This window comes from Sphaerodactylus townsendi, linkage group LG16, assembly GCF_021028975.2.
Source record: "Sphaerodactylus townsendi isolate TG3544 linkage group LG16, MPM_Stown_v2.3, whole genome shotgun sequence".
Taxonomy (NCBI): Eukaryota; Metazoa; Chordata; class Lepidosauria; order Squamata; family Sphaerodactylidae; genus Sphaerodactylus; species Sphaerodactylus townsendi.
Genome location: NC_059440.1, coordinates 1360899 through 1380251, shown reverse-complemented (window position 1 = coordinate 1380251; position 19353 = coordinate 1360899). Strand labels below are relative to the sequence as shown.

Below are 19353 nucleotides of genomic sequence, written 5' to 3'. Positions count from 1 at the left end.
ATGCAAACAGTGTTTAAAAAGTGGAACATGGGCTCCAAGATGATGTGTTGTGACCATGTGCCCACTGCTGAGTCTAACCACTGGCCTCCCACCCTGAGCTCAGTCCTCCTCTGCCTGGCAGAATCCGCAAGCTCAGGAAGCTCTCCCTCTGCAGCTGCTATGTGTGGCCCCTTCCCCAAAGAGCAACTGCCAAATCACGGGTCCACCAGAGGGTGGGCAAAGGTCTCTCTTATGCCACACGTAGAAACGTTTATCTTTTGTTATCCTTTTATTGGCGCGGGACAGTGAGGTGTTCAAGGAGGATTCAGCGGAGTCATGGAGGTCCAGCAATGGCCACTAGACATGGGGACCAAAGGGAACTTCCATTTACCCCAGCAGGAGACCTCTGGATCCCTGGGCCAGGAGGCAGCACCAGGGAAAGGCCTTGGCCCTCACGCCCAGCGGCTGGCCCTTCAGGACGACAGGCAGGCCCTAGTATGAAGTGGGATGCTGGACTAGACGGCCGTGGGCTTGACCCGACAGGGCTCTTCTATTCATATCTGCAGCTCCCAGGGCCCAGCCCAGGAGCTTTCTGCAGGCAAAGCAGATCCCAGGAAGCTGCAGCACCACCCAGCCGTTTCTCCGGATGCGGAAACGTGTGGTCTGTGAACAGAAGGGAAGAGTTTCACAAGACCACATGGCTGCAGAAAGTTGAAATTACCCCAAGAGGACTCTTCCAGTCTGAGCAACGGCTGCCTGAAAGAAATCAAATTTAGACTAGTTCTGGTGGGTTTTCCGGGCTGTGTGGCCGTGGTCTGGTGGATCTTGTTCCTAACTTTTCGCCTGCATCTGTGGCTGGCATCTTCAGAGGTGTATCACAGAGGGAAGTCTGTACACAGTGTTACATAGGGTTACACAGTGTAACAGACTTCCTTCTGTGATACACCTCTGAAGATGCCAGCCACAGATGCAGGCGAAAAGTTAGGAACAAGATCCACCAGACCACGGCCACACAGCTCAGAAAACCCACCACAACCAGTTGAATCCGGCCATGAAAGCCTTCGATAATACAAATTTAGACTAATTTGCTCAAGGTCTTGATTTGCGATGTATTCTGAGTGTGGGGAAAGAGAATGGGAAAATAAAACACGGGCAGTTCTGGGTCATGAGACGGTCCTGTGAGGAGCCTGAAGCTTCTGACAGCTGCATCAGAACGTCTGTCCAGGCTGCTGGGTCAGGTCAGATCAGCCCAGCGTCCTGCTCCACACAGCAGCCAAGCGGGACACGGAGGCCGGGCCGGGAGGGACCTCTGCCTCCCACACCAACCTGCCTACGCCCCTTTCCAAGTGACCACAAGGCTGGACGCTGGGCTGGACGGCCACCGGCTGACCCAGCAAGGCTCCTCTGGCACCCTTCTCTGGAGCTGCCGGGGCAACGCTCTCCGCCCAGACTGGCTGCAGCTCTCCAGCCTTTCACACCCTCCACTACCTGGTCCTTTGAACGGGAGCTGCCGGGACTGAATGTAGTACCTTCTGCACACCAATCCTCTCTACCCAGACTATCCCTTAACTCATGCACGCCATCTTGACCCGAGGCACAGCTCCAACTGTTCACGGCATTCCTCTCAGGGTAACAATGCACACAAGAAAAGTCGAACCCAACACTCTGAAACGGGGAAATGTCCCCAAATTTCCCACAACCACCGCTATCAATCCACTTCTGGGCACTGTGCAAAAACATCTCTGCAAGTGCAGAGCCTGGGTGCGAAGGGGCAGAATGCAGTGAGAAGGGGCAGAGGGTGGCAAAGGATCTCTGCGAGTGGGACTTTATGTCGCCCTAGGCACAGGGGGCTGGAACTGAGGATTCTTGTCCTCAGTTCCAGTATTTAGCTATTTACAAAGACAGACAGCAACCAATCAACTCTTCCCCTCCTCCCTGCTCCTGGTCTCCCATTGGCTCAGAAGCTCTGGTGGAGATGGCGCCTGACGGGGCGCAGGGTGGGCTAAACAAACGCTCTCAAGTCGAGCAGCAAACAGGTCGCCCCCTTGAATCTGGTCTCTCGCCAAGCGGGTTTGCAACGTTTGACTCTACAGCTGTGTGGGGCTCAGCACAAACATGCCCATTTGGAAACCAAAAATGCCATTTTTCAGTTAAGGGATACCGGAAGGGTAGCGGAGATACTAAAACAGCGGGCACGTGAAGGGTAGAGCAGGAAAAGGCTGGTTTGGAATTGGAGGACTCCTGACAGATGCTTCACAGGAAAAGCCACCAGAAATCCAAGCGCAGGTCTCTGCCAGTGCACTCAACGGACTGTGCGGATTCCCCCTTGCAGACCTATTGTGAGATCTCACACGCACCACTTCTTCCCCAAGGCTTGCACTGTCCGTGGGTCACTGGTCCATGTTTGGGTTGTCAGTAATAAGAAGTGGTGTAGTTTTACTAATGTAATAATAATAATAAACCTTTAATGGCATATATATAAATTATACAATGGAAATTAAAATTGGCTGGTAAAGGAGTTAAAAAACAAGCACCATGAGAGCTGAAATATTAAGCCACTGAATTGGGATTGAGTCTGCTAAGAATTTGGGAACGTTCAGCGATGACAACACACAAGAATCTAGCAGTTTGTTCAATGGTAACAGTTGAGTTGCTGTCTAACAAAAACAAAGTTTTGACAGCATCTGTAGTGTTGCCTAGAGCAGCTAAGAGAGGAAAACTCTCTTAGTTTTACAAATGTAAATAGGCTTCCTTACACTGGTTCGTTGGTGATTCTCCCACCACCTGACATCCTGCTGAATTGATAAAAGGTCATTTGGCCTCTGGATTAGCCACTGCACCTGGGCCTGTGCTCTTCGATGACCAGCCCTTCCCTTCGGAGGCCAGATGGGGACCTGTCTGAAGCCCCAGAGTTACTCACCCGCCGGGCCTTTTCTTCTGCTCGCTGGGCTTGGTGTCCTCGGCGGGAGCCATCTTCAGAGCGCAGGGGGGCTGGGGGGCCACTGGGTGCTGCTGCAGCGGCTGGTGGGAGGGCAGCTGTGGCTGGAGAGGGTGCTGGACCATGTGGTGCTGGGAGATGGCCAGGACTGGTGCAGCGTAGTGGGGGAGCTGCTTGGGGCTGCCAGAAGGGGGGGTGGGGGCCTTGATGTCAGGGAGGAGGGAGCCGGAGGTCCTCTGGATCACGGGTGCCACCAGGGCCGCTTCCTTGCCGAGGCCGGGGGTGGGGGCGAGGGGTTGGTGGTGTGGGAGGAGAGGCGGGGACAAGGTGCTCTGGGCCACCTGCCGGGCGGGGCTGGCGACCATGGGGAGGGGGATGACGGAGATGGGGGCTGCAAGGGGAGGGGGAAGGGGAGGGGGAGGGGCCGGGGTGGGTGGAGACAAAGGGACCCCCGTGAGGTCATTGCGGGGCTCCTCGGGGTGAGCGGCATGATTAACCCTCGGCACGCTGGCCTTCTTCTGCTCCTGCTCGGGCTCCAGGTGAAGCTTTTCATTCTCCTCTGGCAGAGAAAAATATTGGGGTGGGGAGAAGAGAAGAAAAATGGCGGCACGTTAATAGAACAATCATAATAGGAGCCTCAATACTGTTCTGCTGATCACAACAATATACTTTTTTCCCCTTTTCCAGCCGGATCCTTGTCAAGGGGCTTGCAGTCGAAATGATGCCATGACTTTGACACAGAAAAACAGAATGGACATGACAAGGGATTTCCCACTGGGTTGGTGTTCTACCCAGTGTAAGAAACCAACTGCCAGCTACTCACTTCGGAAAAGGCATTTTCCTCTCTATTTATTTACCTAAGATATTAGATTTATATCCTGCTCTTCTCTGACCAAAGTCGGGCTTGAAGCAGCTAACAATACAAAAATATCAACAAAATATATAAATTAGTTTAAAATCCCATCAGTTAAAATTTCCATTATGCTGCCCGGTTCAAAGCTTTGATACCTACACCAAGCATCCTGGCTTCACACTTCCGGGACCCACTGGCCCAGTTGCATTTCTTCCTCCCTCTTTTCCACTCCACACACAAACACACACACACACACTGCTCTTTTTCTCCTTAAACTCCAGGCTTTTAACCAAGCCTCACCTGAATAATCTGAGCAGAGCCTTGCTTGAAATCTGACCTACAACCCCCTCAATGAAAACCCACAACTTGCTTCCTCTGGTCGCAAAGCTTCCAGGCAAAGACAATCTCTGTTCAGCACAGGCAAATGAAGTAGCAGCAGCTGTTGCACTCTGCATAAGTTCAGAAGCTCTGAACTTTTCAGTTGAGGCTCTGTCTTCTTCACAGAAGGGGACACAAAAATGGACCAACAAAATCATTCTTCCTTGTGACCATCAGATATGCAGCTTTGGGGGCTATAGCTGATGTGGGGCACCAGAAGGAAGCGCTACGTAGCCCTGTTAGTAAGAGTCCCAAAAGTATCAACTCTGCAGAAAACAGGATGAAACAGAAAACGAGGAGAACTCCGGTCTGGTCCTGCTGGCTCCTGCTTACTGGTGTTCTTCAGTCAAGCTTTTAGCCCTTGTCAGTGCACTCATCGCCACAGATGAGACCAACAGAACTAAGTAAAATAAAACGGGGTGTGTCTGGGCTAGCAAAATAAACCTTGCTATAAAACACCCGTCAATCCTGGACTTAGCACAGGAAAGGAGACCTCAGAGGAGGGATTTCTTTATGCAAGATCCTGAGGGCTTGTACAGCTATGACAGTGATGGCGAACCTTTTCGAGACCGAGTGCCCAAATTGCAACTCAAAACCCACTTATTTGTCGCAAAGTGCCAACATGGCAATGGAACCCAAACACTGAGGTTTTAGTTTAGAAAAAATGGTTGGCTCCAAGGCATGCGTTATTCGGGAGTAAGCTTGGTGATAGAAGGTGGCTTTGCTTTGAAGCAACTGTGCAACTCTTCCAATGGGTGAATCACGACCCTAGGAGGGCTTACTCAGAAGCAAGCCCCATTGCCAGCAACTGAGCTTACTCTCAGGTAAAGGACTGCACTTTAGTTCTTCACATGAAAATCTGTGGGGCTTAACAGCACTTAACAGAGTTACCTACACTGCTTCCCCAAAACTTGGTCTTAGGTTTAATGCTAATAATCAAGCCCAGAGACCCAGGCCAGCCTAGATGTGTGGGTGGGACTCTATTTGCCCATGCCCACAGAGAGGGCTCTGAGTGCCACCTCTGGCACCCGTGCCATGGGTTCGCCACCACTGATCTATGAGCTTTGCAGCCACACAGAAATCACCATAATTGCTCATATCTGGGGAGAGGGCCACAGGACGCCGTGGACACGCCACAAGGAAGCGCGTACTTAAGATGTGCAAATTAATCATGCCTCCAGGGTGCAGTGGTTAGTGTTACGTGAGGTTGTGGGAGACCCAGGTCCAAGTTCCCAATATGGCACGGAAGCTGATGGCCACGGAGTCATCAAACAGTCACTCCCTTTCAGCACAACCTTCCTCACAGGATTGCAGCCGTGCAGATAAAGTGGAGCAGGGAAGAATTATGTTATGTGTCTCTTTTGGTCCCCCACAGACACAATCCGTCTTTTAACTGTGCTGCCAGGCTCTGTCAGTTAAACCGCCTGACCTTTCTGCCACAAAACATTTAAATAAACTAATAAGGAACACTCTTTTAGACACGCAGAAGTTCCTCACAATTTTTAACGTTATTTTAACTCTTTTAACCCTTGGGAGTGGGAACGGTGGCCACAGGTGTGGCAGTGAGGCAGCGGAGGGGGCATGGCTCTTAACTGCCATAAACGCATCTCTTTAAACAATCCTCTTTTTTAACTTCACAACTGTTTTTTTAATATGCAAACTGAATCTCTTAATCAGCTAAGCATACGATTAACTGTGATTTTTACCGTTGGGGTCAGTCTTGCAGTTAGGTCAATTTCCAAATGTGCTATTTTGCATCAATGCTAGTTCTCTTCCACACAGGTAAGTAGAGATTCCCATACATTTCTCTACCCCCGCCCCCCAAAAAACAAATTGCTAGCAACAAGATCAGGAATGCTTGTATTCTAGATACCAGCAACAGAAACAACAACATAATGGCTAATGGAACATCCATGTTCAGAAGCAGCGTACCTCTGACAACCAGGTGTTAGTGAGCAACACTGGGCAAAGGGCTTGATCCCTACGCCCTGCTTGTGGTCCTTCTTTGAGCATCTGGGAGTCCACTGCAGAAAGAGGCCCCCGGAGGAGGGGAGCGTCCTGGGTCTGACCTATTGGGGCTCTGCTGGCATTTTTAGTGAAGATGGGAAGGATCTTTGTTCACACAGCAGGAACCACTTAGGACAGTGATGGCGAACCTTTTCAAGGCCGAGTGCCCAAACTGCAACCCAGAACCCACTTATTTATTGCAAAGTGCCAACACGACAATTTAACCTGAATACTGAGGTTTTGAAGTCCTACAGAAAAGCACGGGTTGGCTCAAAGAGAGGTGTACAAGCATTACTTCGGGAGTAAGCTTGGTGGTAGTCGATGGCTTTGCTTTGAAGCAACCATGCAACTCTTCCAAAGGGTGAATCACAACCCTAGGAGGGTTTACTCAGAAGCAAGCACCATTGCCAGCAACCGAGCTTACTCCCAGGCAAAGGATTGTGCTTTAGTTCTTTGCATGAAAATCAGTGGGGTTTAACAGCGCTTAACAGGGTTACCTACACTGCTTCCCCAAAACTAGGTCTTAGGTTTAATGCTAATAATCAAGCCCAGCAACCCAGGCCAGCCTAGATGTGTGTGTGGGGGGGGGGGGGCAAACTCTGTTTGCGCGTGCCCACAGAGAGGGTTCTGAGTGCCACCTCTGGCACCCGTGCCATAGGTTCGCCAACACTGACTTAGGACGAGGCCACGGTCTACAGAGCTGCGAACCACAACACACCCATCCATTCATCACCCCATCACCACATAAAAGGTTCTCACAGGATACCATCAAATAATCGCTGTGTTCTTTTGTGACAACACCAAACACTGCAACCCAAAGGAAATGTGGTTTTCCTTATCAGACCTAGCCCTCCTCATGGAAATCCAAGAGAACCAGACTGGTGTGTGTGAAGAAGTAAACAAGCGAACCGACCACCGGCTATCCACTTCGAAGGCTGGCAGAACAGCCAGATAGGACTGCAAAATCTACTGCTTGGAGGTTTACCAGAAAGGCAACATGGCAAGGCAGGCAGGTCAAGGTTTGTTTTAAGGAAGGAGTTGAGGAGTGAAGAAATCTAAAAAGAAGGACGATTTTGTAGCTTAAGCTGCGAACCAACGCTGTTTTCCCTGCAGAGACAGGACTTAAACTGGAGCCAAGATGGGCGCCCAGCAGGTTCCCAGGAAGTGATTAAAATCTACATCCTGTCTCCCTGAGAACGAGCTGGGAAACACCCATCCAGACAGTCTCCCCTTCCAGTAGAACTGCAAAATCTACTGCTTGGAGGTTTACCAGAAAGGCAACATGGCATAATACCTGGGGAACTGGACTCTGACCCGAGAGGTCCTCATTTGAAGGTTGACAGTAGACTCCTTCACTCCTAACCTACCAGGAGCTTGCAGCGAGGATGCAGGAGCGGCCTGAAAAAAAACCACGCTCCTCACGTCCCGAAGCTCCTCGAAGGAAGGATAGGCTAAAAATGTTTTAAACGTTATATTATAATAGTGAAGTTGGCCAAATCTCTGGATACTTAACTCTGGTGACTGGAGCTGTGAACAAGATAAGATGTTTCTACAAACCTGAAAGGGGCCCCAGGTTTGCAGAAAAATCTGAAACCTAAAAAAAACAACACATTAGGTTTTTTAAATCAGGAAATGATCAAAGGAGAGCCTGCAGCTTTAAGCAACAGATTCCCTCAGTGGCTGCTACTATACAGCCACAGGCTCCAAGGCTCGGCCCTGTCAGTAAAAGCAAAGGGGGAGGAGCAGGGCCGTTTCCAGGTCTGTTTTGACCTTTGAGGGTGGACTCACTGGGGCCAACCTGCCACATCCGTGGCTGGCAGAGTCTTAGGAGGGCAGAGTTTGGGAAGGGGAGAGGCCTCAGTCGGGTACAATCGTCCACAAGGGGACAGACAGATCCCCGTCGTCTTGAGTTAAGTTGAGCTTCTGGGAGATCTCCATGTCCCACCTGAGGCTGGTAATCGCAGGCCTGGCAGCAGCCTCTGGGTACTTGATGCCACCCAACCTGCACACCTCAGCTAGGCCGGGCTGTCTGTTACCGTTCAGCAGTTGCCCCCCATGGAAGCCCGTGAGGCATCACAGTTAGGGCTTTAGAACAGGGTTTGGAAAATCCAGGCTTCCATCCCCATCTTGCTGTGGAAGCTCACTGGTTGATTTTGGGCCAGTCACAAACTTTCACCCTAACCTACCTCACAAGGTTGTTGTGTGCATAAAAAAGGTGGAGGAGAATAATTGCTTTTGGTCCCCACTGAGAAGAAAGGTGGAATATAAATGAAGTGAATAAGCAAACAAAAACCAACAACCTTTATTAGGCATATAAAATGGGCTCTAGAGCGTTAGCAGACATCTGTGAAGTACAAAACAAGAATACATTCAAAACACAGTCAGAGAAACTGTATCTAGCATTGGACGTTACTTAGAAAGTTCTGTCACTCGTAAAATAAATGTTGCTACTTTTTCCAAGAGCAAACATCTGTATTGTTTAACAGAAGCTCCACAGCAGAACTGCCGGAGTCTCTTTCAGGTTTGTCTAGGGCCAGCCAAGGAGAGAAATTCCTAATACCCACGTGTCATAATGTAAGCAAGAGTCTCCCTTTGGTTTTTACAGTGTGGACAAACCAGATCCTGGAGAGGGATAGATAAGTAGTGACCCTTTGTAACAGCAGATGGAAAAGTATTGCATCTGGCCCTTGTAATAATCCATCTCTGTTGGGGTTCAGTTAATAGTTCGAGATCGCTGGCTGTGTTCCCCGGTGCTATTCTGAAGTGAATAAACAATAAATACAGCTGAAGATAAAAGACCAATAAAAGGTAGGTTGGTGAACGACTGAGGAAAGAATGAGACAGGGAAAGGGGGAGGGGGAGGGGGTGTCTGTGGGTTTCCAGGATGGCAGAAGGAGAAATCGTGAGGGGAAGGGGACCAAGGGCCACGACACCAGTCCCTGAGGACTCCCTACTATGCAAAGTGGTCAGCGCCACACAACTGGTCCACGGCTAGCCAGGCAGTGGGAACATAAGACAGTAGGGGATAGGGTGAACAACTCCAGGGATTTGGGGGATTGAGCCTGAGGGGTTGGGGTTTTCGGGAAGAAGGGATTTCAGAGATCTATAATGCCAATAGACCCTGGCCCCCAAAGCAGAATCAAGTCACCCAGAGGTTGCCGCCAGCCGTAAGATTGCCCAATTCCAGGTGGGGCTAGAGATCATGTGGGGTTACAACGGCTATCCAGATGGCAGAGATCCGTTCCCTGGGAGGAAGCTGCTGCTTTGGAGGCCAGACTCCTTCAGAGGCCCCTCCCCTCCCCAAGCACGACCTTAACCCCCCCAAATCTCCAGGGACCTTTCCTCCTCCATTTCTGCTCACAACAACTTTGTGAGGTCTGTACAAATTATAGAGAAGGAACAGCCAAAGGTCACTCACAATATAGTTCATGGCAGCTTCCCAGAAACCCCTGGCCCCTGGACCAGAGAAAGGACGCCCCCTCCGCCTTCACCACTGCTGCCCCTCGCCCCGAGACCAGCTACGCCACGCTGGGCAAAGGACCGAGAAAACCACGGAGGCTGCCAGAGGCTGCAAAGGGAAACCCCCCACGGCTGAGCCCCTGGGCCAGTTTTCAAACGCCCCCCCCGCCTGCCCACCCACACAACAGGGCAACTGGCTTGCAGCCAGAAACCCACGCCAAGCCTGGCCCCCCCTCGAGCACCACGTGCCGAGACCTCCGACCCAGCGGCCGAGCATCCATGACGCAACTGCACGTCCCGTCTGTGGTGCGGAATCTCAGGGGTGGGACTAAAATGACAACAACAGAAAAAGGCAACCCTCGGAGGTAGTTAACCGCATCGAGCAGAATTGGAAGGTGGGGGAAATGACAACTGAAATCCTACACCATGATAAGGAATTCTGCCACTGGCAGGCATCGTTGATCTGCACAATGAAACAAGTGTGATTTGTGCTGGGGGGCGGGGGCGGGGGGGAGGTTGTGCCTCAGGAGTGAGGCAGATGGTCCTGCACAGCACAGAAAAGCCATTCCTGGACTTCGCTCTCCTGGGTTTTCCAGGCTCACAAGCCTGTCTTTTGATTCTTAAGGACCACAAAATTTCCTTTTTCAAGCCAATGGTAGTCCAGATTCCACATGATCTGTGCCCTGTTCCAGTTCTGCATCTGCGTACTTTGGTGCAGAATCAAGAAACCCTCCCGATGCAAGCACAGTATAAGGACACTTTGGATCTCTCAAGCTAAAGTCCAGCGAGGAAGGGTGGAGGAGAAATGATAGGAATCTCCAAGAGAAAAAAGAGCTGCAGGCATCATTCAAAAACGTTATGCGCCCAGAATCAATACAATGCAATAGAGCACTGCTAGGCCTGCCAAATGAAGCGGCAGAACTCTGATAGGGCAGAAGGGCCATCACATTTGAGTAGGAGATCATATTTTTCGGGACCCTCCACACAGCGCATGCCACTGGCTTTCCAGACTTGGCCACAGGGCAGGAACCTCTTCAACAAGCCACTGGAGATGCTTCCAAGGAGAAGCAAGAGACCAGCATCATTTCTCCCTTTGGCCACCAGCAGGAGCTGAGTATTTCATCCCTCCCGAGGCTCTCATGGCACACTCCAGTTTTGTGGGGCTGAAAATAAGACTGCCAGCATCATAATGCCCTTCCACACTTGGAAACCTGTGCACAGTTCTGGTCGCTCGATCTCCAAAAAGGAAGAAGAAAGAAAACCTCTATGATAACACATAATTGCCTTTTGGAATCCACTGCCTTAAGATGCATAGGTCAGATGGCTTTAAAAAGGATTCAACAAAATTTATAGATGGTCCCGTGGGCCCACGCCCACCCCGCCCCGCGCCAACCTCCCAGGGGACCTCACTGGCCCCCAAGGGACGCAGGATGCTGAGTTAATCAGACCTGCTTCCCAACCCAGCTGGGCTCTTCTGAGTATTTTATTCTCCTTTATGTCTCAGAACTTGAACACAAAGAACTTACCACCTGCCCAGGAGGGCATCAACTTTATGTTGATTGGCGGACATGACCTACATGGGAGCTCACATGGTGTCCTCTGCCTTCCCAAAGTGTTCCTCCCCCTTCCTGTTATACGTAAGAAGCCAAGAAGTACGTGGACTCGTGGGGAGATGTGGCTCAAGGACACACCAAAGCCTTGCGCCATAAGACATCACAAGGTGTTTCCCACATTCAGTTTCGCAGGGTCTCAGCCCACAGGAGACGGCACCTCTAACCCACATGGAAACCTCCATCCAGCATCGGCAAAATCCACAAGGGGGAAGTCCTCTGGACTATCTCACGACCGGAAGGGAAAGAGCGCATTTTGTGAAGAACTCAAGAGACTAAATGAATCATGAAGTTTTCAACACAAACCATTTGGGAACTCCCAACACTTTGCACAAATCAAATTCCTCATCAGCCTTTTATCATCCACAAACATCTCCAGAACAGCTTACATCCGTGGTGGCGAACCTTTGGCACTCCAGAAGTTATGGACTACAATTCCCATTAGCCCCTTCCAGCATGGCCAATTGACCATGCTGGCAGGGGCTGATGGGACTTGTAGTCCATAACATCTGGAGTGCCAAAGGTTCGTCACCACTGGCTTACAAGCTGCAAAAAAATAAAAATAAAACCCCAAACACCCTCTATGTTCAGTGACAGAACAACCCCTCTGCAAACGCTGGCAAAATGAACAGGGCAATTAGACCCTTTGTACTGTCATGCCATTGCTAGGAACAAGATACCAGACTGCAGAGGCTGTGACGTGGCAAGACGTCACACACCAGGGGCAGAACACAAGCCTGGCATGCACCAAGTACTAGCCTTAATCCCAGGTAAAACATCTCAGAAAGCAGTCTTGGGAAAGCCACCTCTTTGCCTAAGACCCTGAGTAGGCCACCCTAAGCTATACGGGCCAATGGCAGCTTCATACTGCCTCAATGACCCTACCAAAAACAGACAGCACAGAGCGGTCTCAGTAACCCCCACGGGCACAAACCCCAAGAACTGGTGGGGTGAATTGGATTAGTGTGTAGTTAACTGGGAAACCCATCAGATCTCCTTTAGTTTTCATTTTAACTTTAATTTCCTCTCCTCCACCTTTCTCTGCATGACTCATCACTTGAAATAATACGTGTCAGGCTACCTTGCATCTCAGTGACACATAATAAACACAGTGGTTCCTCCCTCAAGATTGCAAAAGCACACGCTACCTGTAGCTGACCTCATGCTGCAACCAAAGACTCCTCTGCCTTTCTAAAACTACAGTAACAAGAAGATGCCAACAAAGGGAAGCTCCATTTCCAGGCTTTGAAACAACACAAGAATACTTCAAGTTGTTAAGCTCGGAGTCCCCCTTTGCATATCTTCCCAGAGGCCTTCTGAGAAGATTTCATTAGGATTGCAGAGAGCAAATGGCCTTAAACTCTGCCAGAGCTTCACTGAGCAAACACCCTCCAGACGTATTGTCGAAGGCTTTCACGGCCGGAATCACTGGGGTGCTGTGAGTTCCGGGCGGCGTGGCCGTGTCCTAGCAGCATTCTCTCCTGACGTTTCGCCTGCATCTGTGGCTGGCAACCTCTGAAGATCCTCTGATTCAGATCCCCTGAAGATGCATTCAGCCACAGATGCAGGCGAAACGTCAGGAGAGAATGCTGCTAGGACACGGCCACGCAGCCCGGGAACCGCACGGCACCCTCCAGATCTTTGCCAGATTGTCAGAATTAAAGGCAGGGCAGTCAAGCAGGTTGTGCTCATCTGTTGAGGGGAGGAGCGGTCCCGTTGTTTGCGTAGCATGTGTGTGCACGGCGTGCCACAAGGTGAACACAAGACAGCTTCCTGCCTTCAGGGGCACAAAGTCTGGCGCTCCGTACAAGGCGGAGGCGCAGCAACAGCACAAGGAGGAGGGCAGCACCAGTCGAAAAATGCACAAGTTGATCCCAAGTGCCACATTCAGCCACGAGGGCTAAATGGAGCCTCCGTGTTCAGAGGCAGTGTTCCTCTGAATTCCGGCTGCCGGTGGGATGAACAACGCTTGCTGTTTTTGTGAGGTGGTCGGGGGCTTTGTGAAAGTCACTGGGGGCTAGAACACATCCTGGCCTGATCCGGCAGGACTTCTTGGGTTCTCCTGTTCTAAACAAACATGCAGATCACAGGAAAATGAGCCAAGGCCTAGAGCAGTGACCAACAACTGGCCAGCTGTGAGCCAAGCCTGACTACTAGCAGGATGCACTCGGAAAAGGGGGCTCCAGCCCAGAACGTGTCCTGAACCCAGGGAATCTGAAACGACCACCATGAAAGGGATTCAGGGCAGAGGCTGGATGTGTCTCACTCCGCAGGCAGCTTACACAGCTCATCTCCCCTCCCGGCTGCACTGAGTATTTCTCAGAATCATTTTTCCCACTTGCCTGTAGTGACCACGAGCCACCAAGCCGGAAAGCTTTAGCTTGGCTTCTTAGGCTACCACTATTCCACTGTGGGGAGTAACCTCTACTGGGCAAAGTAGAACTTATTCAGTGAAGTAAGCAAGCATCCTAAATGAATGTATTGAGGGAGAAAGGGAAACTCAAGTGGACTAGTAACTTTTTTAGACTCACATGCAGGGCTACTGATCTCCTCCTGGTATACACAGTAAGGAGTGGATTCCAGAGAATAATATCACAATCATATACGTAAGGGCTTGGAGCAAAATCTTAGCCCCTTTGTTCCAGAACAAGTGGAAAAATCAGAACTTAATCACTTCTTTGTATTTGTAGCAATCTTGCAGTGACCTATTGCAAAGATATGTCCTTTGAGGAAAGGAAACTTTAAAAATAAAAGCATGCATTTTATGTTTAGATATGCATAATAGTAAGACCTGGATAAAAAATAAAGGGGAGTTGGTAATCAGACATTAGAATGAGTGATGCGCTGCGTGCCCACCTTCCCCGCACATATTTTGCAGCAGTGACATCTGGGTGACAAAAATGAGAAGCATCACACTGGTGTCTCCACATTGGATGAAGGATGAACGTCCGGATAACACTGTGTGAACAAGTCCTAGGAGCACGGGCGGACGAAAGAGCCAGTGTGATGCAGGGGCAAAAAAAGGGCTCCGGGCGCCTGAACAGAAGCACACCCCCCTCCTAGTCGTGCTGCGCGCCCCACGGCTCAGGCGGCACCTGGAGTCCTGCAGGCCCTTCTGGAGGCCTGGCTTCAAAAGGCACGTGGCAGAATGCGGGGGGGGGGGGAGGCGGAGAAGAGGGACCAGGAGGAGGAACCCCGTCCCCCGAGGAAGGCTCAGTCTAGAGAGCAGGCAACGTCCTCGGAGGAAGGCAGCAGCCGGACATGCACGAAGGGCACCAGCGGGATGCTGGGGAGGAGCCCTTCACAGCCAGGGCCGTCCAGCGGTGGAGCCGGCTGCGGGGTGGGGTCCCCCTCCCTGGCAGCAGCTGGACGAGAGCGCTTGTGAAGGAGGCTCTGGGCTGGCCCTGCAGCGAGCGGTGCGGGGTGGACTAGATGGCCTCTAGGGTCCTTGGGTGTTGGGGGAGGTGCCTCGTGGGGCCCAAAGGCGAGCTCCTGCGCGGTGCTCCAGCCGCCGGGGCGAGCAGAGGGGCTGCGGCGGCTGCGCTGGGCCTGGGCGAGTCCCGCGGAGAGGCGCAACAGCCGCGGGCCCCTAGAGGCGCGCCCCCGCCCGCCGTGTGCGCGCATCGCCCGAGGGCCGACGGCGCAGAGCTCCCTCAGAGGGCGTGGCGCCGCGCACGTGGTGGGGGGCGGGGCTTGACACGTCACCCCCTCGCCCCTCCGCCCGCCAGCCAATGGGACGCGCTTGGAACGCCGAGCGAGCACGCAACCTTCCGGGCGGGGGGGGGAGGAGCGTGAGGCGGCCGTTCCATTGTGCCCGCAGCGCCCCCCCCCCGGCGCGCCCCCCCCCAGGTCTCCCGGAAGGGAGGAAGAAGCGCAGCCCCCCCGCGCGCCCCTCCCTCGCCGCCCCCGGCACAGCCAGCCCCCCCCCCCCCGCGCACTCACCGGGCGCCTCCTGCCGCCTCTGCCGCTGCTGCTGCTGCTGGCCGCGCTCCTTGTGCTGCTGCTGCTGCTGCTGCTGGGCTTGCCACTCCAGGAAACGGGCGGCCTCGAGCAGCGTCTCGATGCTCATCTCCGGCCGGCGGGCGGGCGGGCGGGCAGGACGGGGCGGGCGGGCGGGCGGGCGGGGGTCGGCCCCGGCACCAGGGGCTGCAGCGCCGCTCCGCTCCCAGCCCCGCCGAGCGCCCGGCCCGCAGCACCAGCAGCACCAGCGGCGGCGGCGGCCAAGATGGCGCTGCGCAACAGAAACACAACAAGGCAGCCGCGGGCGCAGCCCTCCGCCGCCGCCTGCGCGCCCGCCCCGCCGACGGCCCGCGCCCAAACCCGGCCCGGACTCCGCCGGCCACCACGGAGCGGCAGCCAGGGGGCGGGGCGGGCGGCGCGGCAGACCAGCGCCTCCTCCAGCAGCGCGCGCGCGCGGGCGGGAGGGGGGGGCGGGAAGGGGGGAGGGCGCGCAGCCTGTCGCGCATCCTCCTCCGCCTGGGGGAGGGGAAGGGGGAGCCGAGCAGGGCTAGGAGTCGTGGCCCACCCACCCCCCCCTCACCCCCGTGGGAACACGCCGGCGAGCAGCCCGGAGCTGGCAGAAGGGCGGGGTTTCGCCCGGGCAGCGCGGGCGCAGGAGACGGCAGGGCGCTGCGGGGCACACGGGGCGCATCGCTCCCCCGGGAAGCCCCGCAAGGTGAAGCATCCGCGCCCGCTTCGGTCTCCTGGGGGGCTGGAAAGGAGCCGCTCAGCAACCCCCCCCCCCCCCCCCCGAGCCTTGGCACTGGGAAGCCCGCTTTGGGGCGCACCCTCGGAGCAGCACGTCGCGGCTCAGCGGCACAGAGGAGTGTGGTGGGGGGGCAAGGCCACGGCGCCGCCATAAGCACCTTCCCATGACGCGGGTCACGCAGAACCCCCCCCCGCCTATTTTGCGGTCAATGGGGCGGGGGGCTCGCCCCGCAGACCGCCGATCGCTTAACGAAAGGAAGCGAGGGTGGTCGCCTCCGGGGACTGAAGCCCAGGCACGCGGACCAGCCGCTCCAGCCCCCGCCCAGGCACGGACCCGCGAGCGGGGAGGGTCGGCTTTGGGACGTGCTGCTGCCGTCGGCACTTGTGTGTGTGTTTACTACGCGGCCCCTCCGCCGTCTGCCCGGGCTCCTGCGGCGGGTGCTCACGACGGCTGCTGCCGCCCGCGGAATGGCGGCGCTGGGGGGAGGGGGGGGGCACAGCCCCGCAGCAGAGCGCCGGGCACCGGGAGAAGTGAGCCTTCGGGGGCGACCCGTGCCCAGCGCTCCTGCTGCCCATACAGCAGCCCCTCCACCCCCCATGGGGAGGCGGGCGGGCGGGCGGGCGGCTGGTGCGGGCGCGAAGGGCAGCGCGGGGACTCCTGCGACTGCCCCCGGCTCGCCAGTGGCCTGCCTGTCGCAGGTTCCCGTCTGCGATACAAGCGGCATGCCGCTGGCCAACCTCATAGGGCAGTTGTAAGGACAACCCCACCAGACCAGGCAGGCGCGGCGGCAGCAGCCCGGATGCTGAGAGCAGGTCCGTCCGGGCAGCGCGGAGGTCGCCCCCACGCGCCTCCGGGCGGGGATTGTGCCAGCCGGGCCCCGCCGCCTTCCGAGCCCAGCGGCCACTCCGCCCCCCCCCGGCCCAACAGGACGCGGGCGGGGCCAATCCCCCCCTCCCCCCCCCCGCTTCGTCCCAGGGCAGCCCGGCGCCTCCCGCCCGCCCGCCGGCCGAGGACAGCACCACCAGTCCCGGGCGGGCGGAGCGGAGCGGCTCTCCGGGTTTTGCGGGCGATCCAGGCCCCCGCCGCGCGTCCTCCTGCTGCCCGCAGACGTCACCGGGGCGCCAGCCAATCAGCGGGCAGAACAACAAGGCATGGAGCGGCTCCACATGGGCGCCGGGCGGCCCGCGGCTCTGCCGGAGCCCGCCTTAAAGGGACCGGCCGGGGCGACTCCGCCCGCCCGCCGGCCCCCGCCACGCGACGCGACGCGACGCTCCCCGCGGCCGGGCTGTCTGGCTGGCGGCGCCCCCGCTCGAGCGCCCGGCCTCCCGCGCCACGCAGCCCCCGAAGGCCGTCAGCCGGCCAGGCAGGCGGCGAGGCGGGGTTGACCCTCGCCCGCCGCCTCTCGGCTCTCCCTCCGCGCCTGTCGGCCGTGCCCAGGAGGCCCCTCGGAAGGAGGCCCCCCGCGCAGCGCCGCGCCGGGCCGGGCCGGGGGAGGCGGGGCTGTGCGCCGGGGCCCGAAGTGGCCTGGCCAGTGGGGCCGAGGCGGGCAGGGCAGGGCAGGGCTGCTTTGGGTCCTGGGGGGCGGAGCGTGAGCAGAAGGCAGGGCCGGCTTCCGGGGCCTGACGCCCGCGGCTGCTCGGTGGGAGGGGCCTCGGCTCGGAAGCCGCCTCGGGTCTCCAGCCAGGGCCGCTCTGCTGTTTTCAGGAGCGCCGCAGTGCAAGAAAACAAGGATGGGTCGGAGCCCTGCACGCCGGGGCGCCGCTGCTTGTGTGCGGAGCGGGAGGGGGTTCCCGGCCGCTCAGGCCTCCCCAGTCTTCGCCTCCTACCGTAGACGTTTGGCGGGCTGCCAGTCTCTCTCCAGGGGGACACGCCCTCCACAAGCCCCGCCCTCGAGTCTCCCTGCATCGCCCAACCCAGAGTTGGTAACCCTAACTGGGCCACACTGATCAGCTGCTGGTCTTGTGCAAATGCTGGGGTGGACTTGCACTGATGTGGATGGGCCACAGGAGGAAATTTTGCTTCTCCTGTGAGCTGTCCTGTAGCAAAACACTCTCTTTCAACAACCATCTGCAAGAAAATGAGTGTGTGCGCTTGAGCCAGCGCTGTATAGTTAGCGTTGACTAGGATCTTGGAGACCCACACTCAAATCCCCATGCTGCCATGGTTTGCTGGGCCCAGTCACACTCCCTGGTGTACCTCATAGACTTGTTGTGCAGATAAAAATGGAGATGGGGAGAGCAATGTTGTAATCTGCGTTCGGTTCCCACTGCGGGGGAAAGCAAAGTATAAATATATTTAAATAAACAAATTCACGCTTTAACCTTGCCCCCAATTGCACCCCAGAACCCACTGAAGTGCAGACATGACAGGAAATAGTATGGAACATGGTTCTGTGACAGGAAGAGCTTTTGCATGACAGGAACCTTCACTGCCACTGACTGACCTCTCGACATTCCAGTATAGCTCTGGCTGTGTGTGCAGAGGAGGAGCGTGGCTCTCCACAGTGGGGCACCAACAGCAGATCCTTACAAAAATCTGCCAAGACAAGTATTTTGGTAACTTGTTGGAGACTTGTGAGCCAGCCCCTGAGAGCCCAGGCTTAGGGGTTGAAGCCTACCGCCTTACAGGATTGTTGTGGAGATATATTTATTTTTGTTCCACCCAAACACTTAATGATTGGTTCCCCACCTGGGACATGGACAATATACCACACTAAACTTCCTCTTCTCACTGGACGCAGTGTGTAACAGACTTCCCTCTGTGATACATCTCTGACGATGACAGCCACAGATGCAGGCGAAACGTTAGGAACAAGATTGGAAAGACACACACACACCCCGCCCACCTAGTCTAAACTTATAATACTTCAATACCATCCACTCTCTTCAAATTGTTTAGTTGGTCATTTGCTGGAGCCATTCCTGCCCTACAGTCGCCTGTTGGTTTGCTTTTGCAAATTAGCATAAGCATTTTTTTATTGTCATTGTGCACGCACAACGAAATTTACACAAATTACTTTCCAAGCTAGGATTTTCGCCCCCTCCTCAATAAAGGGGATGCTCCATCAAGCAGCACTTTCAACACCTCCCCCCCCTCCCCCTCCCGGGGCTCCCAGCTTCTTCAGCTCCAGGGTGAAGGGAGGATTTTATTTTTAAAAAATTACACAGTTGTGATTAAAAAATAAAAACACAACTCCTGGAAGTGTTATTGGCAGCCTGGGAGAGGATGAATGGACTACATGGGCAGACAACTCCTTTGAAGAAGAAGAGTTTGGATTTATCCTGCAGGAGACTCAAAGGGGCTGACAATCTCCTTGCCCTTCCCCCCTCACAACAAACACCCTGTGAGGTGGGTGGGGCTGAGAGAGCTCCGAGAAGCTGTGACTAGCCCAAGGTCACCCAGCTGGCGTGTGTGGGAGTGC

General features: G+C 55.0%; 2 protein-coding genes across 2 annotated transcripts in view; one reads left to right on the top strand and one right to left on the bottom strand.

Moving 5' to 3' along the window:
* Positions 1-15565, bottom strand: part of MNT (MAX network transcriptional repressor) — a 57114-nt gene extending 41549 nt beyond the window's left edge. The window contains exons 1-2 of the mRNA XM_048518844.1: positions 15167-15565; positions 2900-3476 (exon numbers count right to left, since the gene is read on the bottom strand). Coding sequence (XP_048374801.1) covers positions 2900-3476; positions 15167-15293 — 704 coding nt within the window. The 5' untranslated portion in view covers positions 15294-15565. The remainder of the gene's footprint in view (positions 1-2899; positions 3477-15166) is intronic.
* Positions 1-19353, top strand: part of NLK (nemo like kinase) — a 543928-nt gene that overhangs the window by 439456 nt on the left and 85119 nt on the right. The gene's annotated exons all lie outside the window — the stretch shown is intronic.